At 36.5% G+C, this 13,437-nt stretch overlaps 1 protein-coding gene across 2 annotated transcripts in view; it reads right to left on the bottom strand.

Annotated features, from left to right (window-relative positions):
* crebbpb (CREB binding protein b) overlaps positions 1-10,345 on the bottom strand; it is a 71,672-nt gene extending 61,327 nt beyond the window's left edge. For both annotated transcript variants that reach the window (XM_060892130.1, XM_060892131.1), the window contains exon 1: positions 9,507-10,345. In XM_060892130.1, coding sequence (XP_060748113.1) covers positions 9,507-9,594 — 88 coding nt within the window. In that variant the 5' untranslated portion in view covers positions 9,595-10,345. The remainder of the gene's footprint in view (positions 1-9,506) is intronic.
* Between the last annotated feature and the right edge of the window lie 3,092 nt (positions 10,346-13,437).

The raw sequence follows: 13,437 nt of genomic DNA, 5'->3' as shown, positions 1-13,437 counted from the left end.
TTCGTACAAACCGCTCCATGGACGATACCATTGCCACGGCCCTTCATTTAGCCCTCAACAACCTGGACAATAAAGACACTTGTGTACAACTGCTGCTCATGGATTTTAGTTCAACACAATCATCCCTCAGCAGCTGATTGAGAAACTGAGCCTGGTCAGACTGAACACCTCCCTCTGCAACTGCATCCTGGACTCTCTGACTGGGAAACCTCAGTCAGTCCGGATCGGGAACAGCATGTCCAGCACTGAAGACCCTCAGGGTTGCGTGCTAATCCCACTGCTTTTCACCTTGCTGACTCATGACTGTGTAGCAATTCACAGATCGAACCATATCTTCAAGTTCGCCGATGACACAACCGTGGTGGGTCTCATCAGCAAGAACGAGTCAGCATACAGAGAGGAGGTGCAACAGCTAACTACCTACTACTTATAGAACCAACAACCTGTTTCTGAATGTTGATAAAATTAAAAAGAGATTGCTGTTGACTTCAGAAAAGCACAGAGCGACCACTCTCCACTGAACATTGACGGATCCTCTATAGAGATCGTCAAAAGCACGAAATTTCGTGTTCATCTAGTGGAGAACATCACCTGGTCACTCAACACCAGCTCCACCACCAAGAAAGCCCAGCAGCATCTCTACTTCTTACGAATTTTGAGAAAAGCACATCTCCCTCCCATATCCTGACTACGTTCTACAGAGGGAACATTGAGAGCATCACTGTCTCTCAGAATCTTTGTATTCTTGACTCTGTGAAGACTGAGCAGGCTTCTTGTGCTATCCCAGACAGTTCACACTGCAACACTAGCCACCACAAATGTTTAGGCCAGTTTAACGTTGTTGCAATTAAGTCAAACTCAAACACAACACAACTCCTACCTCACATATACTGAGCATCTTGGAGAATCTTGCCAGTTTTTCTGGAAACTTTGTTTGCATGTTTTGCATAACAAAGCAGACTTTATGTTTGTGGCCTGAAAAGTGGTATTACATCATATTTTAACAGCTTTCTGGTATCTTCAAATGGAGCAGAGTTTGATCGATATGTAGCATGAGCAAATCAGTGGGCGCCGGTTCTGTACTAGTGTTAATTTCATCAGACGAGACGAGACGAAATATGTTCGTCAACAACCTTTTTTTCATGACTAATACGAGACGATGACAAGACTGCACCACTGTCCAAAAACGCTGACTAAGACTAAATTAACATGCGTTATTGTTGACGGAAAAAGACGAGACGAAAATGTTTTGTATAAAATAAAAACTAAGATAAAATCTCTCTTCATTTTCGTCTACAATTGTCTCTGCTTTTTCATCAGCTGTTATGCCTTTAAAATATTCACAACGAGTTCGCGGCTTCGCGCTGTTGCTCAAGTTACAGGCCCGCGCAGCGGATCCCGCTTATTATATTGCTACCTACCAAATAAATCAATAATTTGACACAAAATGATGATTTAAAAAGGAGTTTATTGATTTAAAAACGATTGTATTGCTTCCTCTAAAGAAAATAGTGCGCTCCGTCTCTACGGTTAGAATCCTGTGTGTCCATGGCAACGCTCTCTTTTTCATGGCGACGGTGTGTTATAATTCACAGCGGTCTGTTATCAAGAAATAAAATAGTGTGTGCATAGAAAGAATTCGTCCACACACCGCTCAAAAAAAATAAAAATAAAAATAAATAAATAAATAAAAACTCCTGAGCGCAAGTCCACCCTAGGTCTAGGCAGGCTTTTTGTGTTAAATTATATTTCCTGTCGCTGCGCAGGCTCTTTTATTGTACATGACAGCTTATATCCCGATGAACGGTCTTTGCATTACGATTAAAAGTAGTATCAATAAAGTAAAAAATGTGATGTGCGGTCAAGTTCGAGTGTATGCACTGTTTAAACAAGTGTTCTCAACTTCTCACTGATACTTTTGTGATTCGCGGAGTTTTGACAAGTTTTATAGCAGCACCCCCAACCTTAAACCTCTTCCCAAGCCCCTGTCACAATCACATTATAATCAAAATTAATAATTAGTCTTAAAAGCAAATGTATATGTAAGGGAATCAAGTTTAACAATTACATGTAATATTGCTCCAAATATCATCAATAATGGTGTGCAATACCATGTATAACTTGCATTAAGTTGGTAATTGGTAAAAATATATATATATATATATATATATATATATATATATATATATATATATATATATATATATATATATATATATATCACACATACACACACATATATATATATATATATATATATATATAAATATATATATATATATATTACACACACACCTACAGTTTTGATCTTAGGCTTTTCATTAAGTTATTTATTTCCACTATAACACTTGCGTTCCTGATATTATTGCATTTAATGAGGCCTCGTTGTATTTATTCTTACAATAGATTCCAGATGTGGTCAAGCTACAATTGTTTGACTAAAACTAGACTAAAATTAAAAGACTTTTAGTCGACTAAAACTTGACTAACAAAAAAGATATGTGAATGACTAAATATGACTAAAACTAACAAGGACATTTGGCACAAGACTAAGACTAAATTAAAGATAGGTGACGAAATTAACACTATTCTGTACCTAAACCAATATAGTTCCTCAAGCACTTGCTCTACTAAAAGGTAAACACACATTATAGCGGAAATAATTACGGAAGAAAATTACTCAGATTTTCATTATTATCTGAGATTTAATTTCAAATGCACATATTAAATATCCAAATACACACAATAAATATAACCATTAAGTGACTGTTTTGCTATCGCTTACACATGATTGTGATTATTGCCTAGTATTTCACTAAATCACAGAGGTGTAATGTGCCAGCAGCTAGAACATGTTATATCAGATGTGCACATTAATTTTGATTTTTGTTTTGTAAAAATAAGTCTTGCAAGCTAACAAAATAGTACAAAAACTTTTCATCACACGTTACATTTATATAAGTTAACATTGCACACAAATTTTGGAATTTTTGGCATCAACACTTTGTGTATGAAAAACATAACATCTGAAAAGGTATGGACATGACCTACCTGGCATTTAATAAGAGGATTATAAACAGAGTTCTGCTGTTAAATCAAGCTAACTGTACAAAATTCTGTCATCCACTTGTCAATCAGCAAACTATCAAATGATAACATCTCGTCAAAGCCTTCAGTCTATCTATTCCCTTTTTTGAAACAGTTAGACCACAGCCATTTTAATAATGACAATCTTATATTGCGACACTTCTATATGCTAATTGGTATCGATGACTACTATACATAAGATAAACTATAAGACTTAACTGAATATTTTTTTAGTACAGGTTTGTTTGTGTGCCCACAAACAAGGGGGATTTTTACACCTGGTCTCTTCATGCGTTTTCTGTGATCGGATAGCTATCCGATCGTAAAAAGACCAGGTCTAAATGCCCTCCGAAACGTTTGAGACAGATATAAATCCGATTGTTCAGAACACTTCAGGAGGTGGTCTTTCAGATGAAACTGCCAATGCGCTGCTGCCGACAGCGAAAATGCTGTTTTTTGTAGCATAACCGTCGTAACAAGTTTTTACGTCTTCTTTTTGATTGCATTCTGAAAACCGCATACTCCAAAGCGTGTTCCATTTCAATTATCCCGGAAATGAGGTAAAATATATTTGCATTTTGGGCGGGAGTAGAAAGATCGGATTGATATCCGATTCGCCAAGACGTATTTATGTGGCCTAATGTAAATGGAACAGTTTTAACAAATCAGATAGTTATCAGATCACAGAAAACACATGAAGTGACCGGGTGTAAAAAGGCCCAAAGTGTTCTCATAGACCAGGGGTCGGCAACTTAAACACCTTAAGAGCCATTTGGACCCGTTTCCCACAGAAACAAAAACACAGGGAGCCACAAAACCCTTTTGATATCTAAAATGAAGATAACACTGCATATATTGTTTTTTACCTTTATGGAAAGTATAGAAAAAACTGTAGTGTGTTGCATTTATGAAATCAATGAACTGCTACCGAGTAAACGAAATTTTATTTCTGCAGGCAAACAAAAATATTTTGAACAGTTTGAACTAACCTTAACAAAAAAGACACTGGGTTGAAGGTTACTTTCAAATAAAATGTTCAATGTCTAATTGAGTCCTCTTCGTATTCATGACATCAAAATTGTAACTTGCCGGTTGCAGCAAACCAAAACTGCGTCTGCTTCTGTGTGTCGGATTTCGCAAGTCGGCAGTTATGTCGCATATTTTGAGCGACAAAAAAATTAAACATGGTTTATTTTAATGTTACAAGAGCATCATGATCTTAGATTTTTTTTAAAAACTAACTAACTAAAATAAAATAAATTTCAATTAAATATTTATTTTCCAAATCTACAGGGAGCCGCAGCAGAGGGATGAAAGAGCCACTTGTGGCTCTGGAGCCGCGGGTTGCCGACCCGTCATAGACGGACACAAATGCTCTGCATAAGGGCGTCTGCCAAATACAATAAATGTAAGTGTGCGCACATGTGGCCCAACAGTGGCAGCTTGGTGGACCTGGCAACTGGTAGCACAACACCTTAACCACTAGGCTACCACATGCCCCCACATACATACCACAGATCTCATTAGCAGCAGATCCAGTAAGTTGAGAGGTGGGGTCTCTTTGGATCAGCACATCAAAAAGATGATTGGGTATTAGGGCTGGGCGATATGGCCGAAAACTGTATCACGGTATCAGTGTTTTATATCGGTCGATATCGATAATTATTGAACTTTATGACCCATTTAAAATAAGGACCAGGAGAAAAATATATTACATTTAAACATTTTTATTTTAAATTTAAACTTCCTCTTAATCCCTTCAGTTAAGGCAAAAATGTCAACAACCAGGAAAAAAATAATTATAATGTAAACATAAGTCTAAAGTCACAATGAACACTTAACTTTTATCTCTTAACATTTAAGGTGCAAAATGAAAGAAAATGTAAGAAATGCTTAATAAATTGTAATAAAATAGTGCAAACTGTTAAATATAAACAGAGAAACCTGAGAATTTAGTGCAAGTTTAGTGCTAGGAATTTCCCTAGCTGTAGGGCTGAAACGATTAGTCGACATTGTCGACAATAAAAAATTGTCGACAAATATCTTTGTTGTCGAGTAGTCGTTTGTTCTCACGTGTCCTAATGTAAGGGCCTGCAATATCGCTATTTGACCGCTACGGCGCTGTAGCGCTAGAGTGTAATGCAGCCCTAACAAATGCGGTAGAAGAGAACTTTTAAAAGAAGCGCAAATTATGACGGAGTGCAAGCGAATGCGAACAAGCAAGGTGTGGGATCTTTTCTTTGCATTCCTGCCACATCCACTCCATCAGAACGGATCTTCTCTGCTGCAGGAAACATTTGCTCACAAAAAAGAGCAAGCTTGTCACGTGAACATGTTGATATGCTGACCTTTCTTCATTTTAATTCAGCACTTATTTGAAAATCCAAAAAAGGCCAGTACAGAAAGGACACTGTTACATACTGCTTTTCATTAAACTGAACACTTGTTTTACAAATGAAGCTCTTAATACTGCTGCCAAGAGATGTTTACATTCAAACATACATACATACATACATATATATATATATTTTTTTTTTTTTTATTTATTTTTTTTGTCTGTAATGCAGCTGATTCATTTGTGTAAAATTTTTTTTTTTAATTAAAAAGATACACAAATATTTAAACAGTGCTTAAAAAGAGAATGACCTGTTTAGTTGGCTCAAAGTTCATTAAAACAACCATTTCAAAAGCTGAAGTGATTTTCTTTTTTTATATTATAGTTAGAATATGTATAACTCAATGTTTTAACTAATTGAAAAAGCTGAATAATCGTTCAAAACTTACTGATTAGTCGTCAATGACTGACAATAATCGACGATTAGTCGATTAATCGTTCTAATAATCGTTAGATTAATCGATTATCAAAATAATCGTTTGTTGCAGCCCTACCTAGCTGTTCACCTTCTGGTGAATAAAGTGTTTTAAAATATGTGCAGTGTCAGTTTTGTAAACATAAATAAAACTGAGGTAGACTGAGATACATCTGTAATATAAAAAACAAACCTGATACAGTACAGTAACATTGTTTGAAATATAAAACCTGCAAAATATGAAAAAGTAACAGGTTATTCCTACTCTAATCATACTTGAAGTTACTTGAATAATCTGATAAAATGTATTTTTGCTTAATTAAAGAGCAATATTAAATATACAAGAGAAAATAAGACGCGTCTCTTAAAATGAACAACTAATTTGTTTCTTTTTAGAAATATGAACTTTTATTTTTTTTAATGCATAGTATGCAATGCATACAACAATATTTTCTATCAAAAATAAATTATGTAAATTATTTTCAAATTACTATTTTAAAGTATCAAAACTAAGGCATACATTAAAATAAATAATAATAATACAAAAATACTGCCTTTAAGTCATGCAACCTATCTTTCAGAAATAAAAGATTCTAAATCTACAAATCAGGCATAACAAACCTTTACTGTCTAATTTGGAATGCTTTGTGGTATTTAAGAGGCAAAAAAAATGGACAGGAACTTGGACCTAGATGGTTTCACATATACATATATGTGTATGTATATATATGTGTATGTATATATATATATATATATATATATATGTATATATGTATATATGTATATATATATATATATATATATATATATATATATATATATATATATATATATATATATATATATATATGTGTGTGTGTGTGTGTGTGTATAATCAGAATATAAAAGTCTCTCTCTCTCAACGCGTGTGTGCTTTAAAAGTCTTTAAAGGAGAATGTGATTGCATCAAATAAAGGTAAACATCAACATGCTCAGAACTGAGGCTTGCCCTGCGCTTTGAAGCAATGTTTCCTGCTGCTGAAAACAGACGCTCTGATGGTGTCCCAAACCTTGGACATTTTCTATCGTTTTCTCCTGTTTTTTTCTTCTCTTTTCTCATTGACATTGTTACTGCGCCCTTCCATTTTGCAGCCCGCACTATAACACGCGCCCGCGCCCTCAAATCAAAAGACCGCTAACTCGCGTCTCCTTCCGCTTTTACGTAAGCGCATTGTCACACACGCACACACAAAATAATTGCACAAGAACGTTACGTGAGCTTTAAAATGAATTAAAAGAGGCTTCGAGGCAGAGGAATTTGCCTCGGATAATTTTTGTAATCGAGTTACTCGAGGAATCGTTTCAGCCCTAGTTATAATATCCAAAAAACTGCCATACTGGCGAGCTGACTTGTCCTCTTTTATTTACAATTTCCTCGCTTGCTGCGGCTCATTTTCTGCTTATCAGTCGCTGGTTACTGAAGAGGAATCCAGCACGAGACAACGATATGGCGCAACCAAACATTATACTGTTACATGATTGGCTTTTAGAGTGTCACTCCCCAAGTTGCTATGTTACCAGAGAGCGGGTGCCTTTGTTAATGCAACCAAGCTTGCTTCGCAACCTCTGTTTGCTTCCGACAAAGAATAAAAAATATCGAACTTTTTATCGAGCACATTTTCTATTGCTATCGATCACGTGTCTATCGCGATACATGTCGTTATCGTTTTATCGCCCAGCCCTATTGGGTATGATTGGATTGAGATTTGGGGATTTTGGAGGTCAATTCAACACAAACACTATGTTCCTCAAACCATTCCTGAACAGTTTTTGTACTTTGGTAAAGCAAATTATCCAGGTTATCTTATCTTTATTATCTTAAAGTTTCATTAAGGAATACTATTGCCACAAAGCAGTATGCAACAATATTTAGTTAAGTAATGCATGTCAAAGTAACATCCACATGAATACCAAGACCCAATGTTTAATCAATAAAATTCTGTTTCATGCCTAATGCACATTGTACCATATAACGTCATACATGCACATGAAATACGTGACTCTAAATAAGAAAGTAAATTTTAAAATGATGCAAATGCTGGTACTGACAACCAAATTTGTAGTGCAAAAGTTTAATAAATAATAAATGGTAAATTAGACAAAGAATTGTGTGAAAATATTCAAGTAAAAATATTGTGTGTAAATTAAAAGCATGCAGCTCTACTATGCAGACATTAACAGCCTTTCCCAAACATCTGAAATACCTGGCTGAAGGAACTGAAGACCAGCAGCAGCTTAACTGCAATAATGTCTATGCTGTTTCTATATTTTCCTCTGCAGTGATAAAGAGAGAGTGTTGTGCAGTCCGGAGGGCTCAAAAATACCATGAGAAATCATTCAGCACATATTTGAATACATTAGTTTAGCAGTGTTATTGTTTTCTGTTTTATAAAATATAATATTTTGTTCCAGCATACTGTTTTTTTTCTTGGTAATGATTGGATATTGGCATATTCTTCGTTATTGTCACCATATGCTATGCATATTTAAATGAGCTGATTTCTCATTCAGCAGTTTCTCACCCCCGTTCTTATTTTTGTGGACATGCTCACTTAAATGAACGCGCACTCTCACACACACACTCCAAATGTCACTGTAATGTTAGGACCAGTTTATTCATCTGTATGAACATGCATTGGTGTTGGAATGCAGAGAGGGGTTTTATAGGCAACGATGATGCACACACAGGCAATTCATAAAACTATATAAAATAGTATATTCTGACTGTCTTAAATTACTTGGCATGCACCACTTTGCACAGTAAAAGTCTTTTTAGGCACTTCAGGATTTTAAAGCTACCTTCTTCCACTGCTCCATCACCCAGTTCTGATGCTCACGTGTCCATTGTGGGCAGTTTTGGCAGTGGACAGCATTGGCACTCTAACTGGTCTGTAGCAATACAGCCAAACACACAACATGGTGTGATGCACTGTGTTTTCACCTGTAATAGCCAGCAATACATTTTCTGCAATTTGTACTATGGAAGCTTTTCTGTGGGACCAGACATCGAGCCAATTTTGGTATGTACTAACCAATATAGCACTGTAATATTACGGTTTTTGGTGTATGGTTTTTGGCTTCACCATTAAAAGATAACCACATTAAGTAACAAGACTATAGTTGTGTATAGACTGTGTAGATTAGCAGAAAGCTCTTGTTTCGGAGATGCTCTCACCCAGTTGTCCAATTTCTCAAACCACATAATGTAATACCAGCAACTACAGTCGTGTTACTTAATGTGGTTATCTTTTAATGGTAAAGCCAAAAACCATACACCAAAAACAGTAATATTACAGTGTTCGGTTAGGATATTATAATGGTTTAGACCTCTCCAGCTCTAGCAATGCACAATACCGTAGTATTGTGAAGAATTAGGACAATGACAAAGGAGTAAATATGTTGTTTGTATGTATGTAAGTGACCAGTCAGGCTTTTTACCTCATGCTAAAGCTACGCTATTACCAGGTAATGAGGAGCATTAGCCCAAACCCCTGTAGCAGAGGTGAAGTAAATGAGAGGTTTCTCAGAAGGCTTTATATACAAACTGTAACGCTTGCGGGATTTTCTTACCTGGGCCGTCAGATGAAGACAGAGCAGGTGAATTCAGCTTTGGACGCTTTGCATTGGGAGGTCCCATATCCATGATTTTGTCAGTCATCCTAAGTATTAGTAGTAAGAAAGTGTTTGCGTGACTTTGGGGCGGGAAGTGTGGAAGTTTTTGTGTCGCAGATCAGATATTACTTTTCGGGCAAAAACCAACTTAGTTCGTGGACCAGCGACACTGCTAGCTGTCTGAAAATAGCTCAAGATACAAGCAACAGCGCCCCGCTTCGCCGCCTCCATTCACCCCACGATAATTCACTACAAAGTCCCCCCATCATTTATATTATTTAGCTACAAACAAGAATTTGGTGGTTTATTTAAAAAGAACTAGATCTTTTTTTTTTAATCGTCTCCAACGCCTTACGTCATCGGCGTATCTCCAAAGAACTCCTCATCTTCGAGAAAAATAAATAGCTTAGAGACCCATTTCTGACTCTGATAAAATTAACAGTTGCCGAAAATTATTTTCTATATGTACAGATTTTACTAAAACAGCGCAACATAAATTGTACATGGTATAATGAGAAAAAATGTGAGAAACAGCGCTTGCTGAAGGGGGAAATCAGATACACGGGGGTTTCCACTTAAGAGAAACGGCCCCATTTTAACGCTGTCTATCAGAACAGGCCTCGAAATTCACCGCATCTCTTCTGTCTATCACCACGAACCTATTCAGGCCCTCACTGACTTCCTTGCATCTATATTACTATCATAATGCTCTTCGAAATCCCGATTCTCGTCCGCGACAAGATGGCGGCTGTTGAACGCTTCTACACAAAAAGTTTTTTTTTTCTTTCCCAGACAGACTGTAGAGGAGGAGGAGGAGGAGCCGCGAAGCCACGCCTTTACTCTGGCGTCACACTATGCACGGGGTGGGTGCTGGGTTTCCACAGCAATTTAGAACATTTATATTATTTTAACAACTCTGTAGTCAAGGCATGAATAACTTTTCGTTTTTATCAAAAATCTAATATTTATATTATGACATCGTTAGTATTAATACTCATTCATTCATATTCAGTATGATCTTTAAGCTCATGGTGGAACCAGAGATTACCCCATGAGCAGTGGGGCAACCCTGGATGAGGCTCCAGTTTATTGCAGGACTCAGGCTGACTGTGGAGTGGTAGGATGCATTATGTCCTAGGAAGCCCTCAGGTCTGTCAACTTTTGCTTATTCTTGTCATAACTAGTCTTGCTGGAATCCCTGCTTGCACTTTGCACATAATGTACATTATCTTTAACCATTATATGATTACAAGCATACCTAATACTTTTCTCTCTTTCACTCTCTCTTACTCTATCTCACTTACTCTATCTCTCCGCAGAGCTGCACATGCTACTTCTGAGTTTCCAGTGAAACAAATTCTTCTGTCAAGTTTTCTGAATGCCTAGGAGACGTTTTGTCCTTATTGGTGTCCCTCAGGGGTCTATTCTTGGCTTGATGTTATTTTTCCTATACATGCTTCCATTGGGGTCTATTCTAAGGAAGTATGGCATTTCAATTCTGCCATTGAATTAAAATGATAACAGCTCTACAAATCTATTGCTGGATTGCCTAAAAGGTATCAAAGAGTGGATGGCCTTTAATTTTTTTTTTATTAGAGTAAAATTGAAATTGTTATATTCAGCCCAAATATTTTACAAGTGAACCTTAAGAGGGAGTTAGGTTCATTACTCCCCTATATTAAATCCTCTGTTAAAGATCTGGGTGTAATTATGGAGAGCAATTTTAAATTTGACAAACAGGTCAATTCTATAGTTTAAGTTTTTATCAGCTAAGGCTTTTTTCTAAGGTTAAACCTTTCTTATCATTCAAAGATTCTGAAATGATTATACATGTTTTCATCTCTTCTTAGTGTACTATTGTAATGCCCTTTACATTGGTGTTAGTCAGGCTTCTCTTGTACAGTTGGTGCAGAATGCTGCAGGAAGGCTGTGTAAAGGAGTGTGCAAGCATGATAATATTTCTCCTATTCTAGCCTCTCTTCATTGGTTTCAAGTGCGTTTTAAGGATTGATTTTTAGGTTTTAGTGTTTGTTATAAATTACTTGAATGGTCTGGCAGCAACTTAACTGCATTTGCAGTTGCTGTTCCTAAGCTCTGGATTTAATTCCCATTGTTGGTGAAGCTGGCCCCAACATTGCCTGTTTTTAAATCTAGTTTTAAAACATATTTTTATTCTTTGTCATTTAACACAGTTTAGACGTGTGTGTGCTGTCTTTTTCCTTTGTGTTGTGAAACAAAATTTTATTCTGAACAGAATTACCTACAGTAACTAAGATCTAACTGAGATAACACAAGATAACCACATGGAGGTAGGTCTACATAACAAAAAAAAATCTTACCTCCACTTGGTGGTCAGCAGAAAACAGAAGCTGCGAGTTTGTAGTAGTTAGAAGTTTGTATTAAGGAAGAGGGTTATTTAGATCTATCTATCTGTCTATGTATGTATGTATGTATGTATCCATCTATCTATCCATCTATCTATCTATCTATCTATCTATCTATCTATCTATCTATCTATCTATCTATCTATCTATCTAACTATCTATCTATCTATCTATCTATCTATCTATCTATCTATATATCTATATGTCAGATTTGCTGCAAGGAAATAGTCTCTTTAGGATTCTAGACTTTTTGGGAGGAGCGGAGGTGTGTAGTTTTACAGCACGTGTTATGTCAACTGCCTGGCAGGGGGGCTTTGCCTGTGGTTTTAATGATTTTGATGCTGGGGCCTATAGTGGGGCTTGATGCAAGACTACATCTTCTACCTGCTGTAAAACCACTTTAAATTAATCATTCAGTAGTTGGGTTTCTTTTAGTTACTATGGGTAGATGCAGTTATGAAGTGGTGCAATTTCTGGAGATCAATGACATCATATGACTAGTTATGTGGTAATCCACAGATATTGGCTTTGCTGAACACCACCTTGAACTCCTTTAACCAATTCAGGGAAATTCAAGGGAGGGGACTGCTGGCAGGTGTTTCACTATTGCCTGATTTTTTTGTGTTTTCCCTACGTGTCAGGTGCCATGCCCTTACTATTCCGCTTTCCCGCCTTGTCACCTGTTCTCCACTTATCCTGATATACTGATAATTTGTTGTGATGATGTTATGTATTCCAGGTATCTACTGTATGTGCTAGTCATGTTTTATGTTGTTAAATCAGTGCCTGTGTTTTATCCTGTGTATGGATCTGTTTCTCTGTAAAGCGGGTCCTAGAGAATTCGAGATTCTGGTTTCATTTCTGCTTCAGGCGGAGTCTCCAAACGAATGGGCTTAATTCCATTCTTTAAATAACATCCATAGTCATTTCAATTTATTGCTGATCTTCTCTGAGCTTAAGCATAATTTACATTTCTCAAAGATAAGAAATTGTGTTCTTAAATGTAATTAAAAAAAACACTAATTACAAAATCATTGCTAAAAATACATTATTCTTGTATTCCAAGTACAGATTAGTTACAGAGCATAGCACATAGCAGAGCAAGACGCACTGTTCAGTTGAGTGCATTCTATTCCTGCATGCCTGACTGCAAAATTAGTAAATACAACATACAGGCATCTTTTATTTCAAATAAATTCATATATAGTATATAAAAAAATAAAAATGTTAAAATATTTTTCTCTAACATTTATCCCTAATGAGGAAGTCCGAGCCCCGCGACCCGGCCCCGGATAAGCGGTAGAAAATGGAAGGATGGATGGAGCAAGTCCGAGGTGATGGTGGCAAGGTAAAACTCCCTGAGATGATAGAGGAAGAAACCTTAAAAGGAACCAGGTTCAGAAGGTGACCCCCCCTCATTTGCGTGACACCAGACAGTAAATGATGTAAAAGTAAATAATGTCCTTACCATATCAGTTTATAGTCACATGGAATTGAGCTCCAAA

This window comes from Tachysurus vachellii, chromosome 18 (genome assembly GCF_030014155.1).
Source record: "Tachysurus vachellii isolate PV-2020 chromosome 18, HZAU_Pvac_v1, whole genome shotgun sequence".
Classification (NCBI taxonomy): domain Eukaryota; kingdom Metazoa; phylum Chordata; class Actinopteri; order Siluriformes; family Bagridae; genus Tachysurus; species Tachysurus vachellii.
Note: the sequence above shows the minus strand (reverse complement) of the source record. Positions and strands in the feature narration are given on the sequence as shown.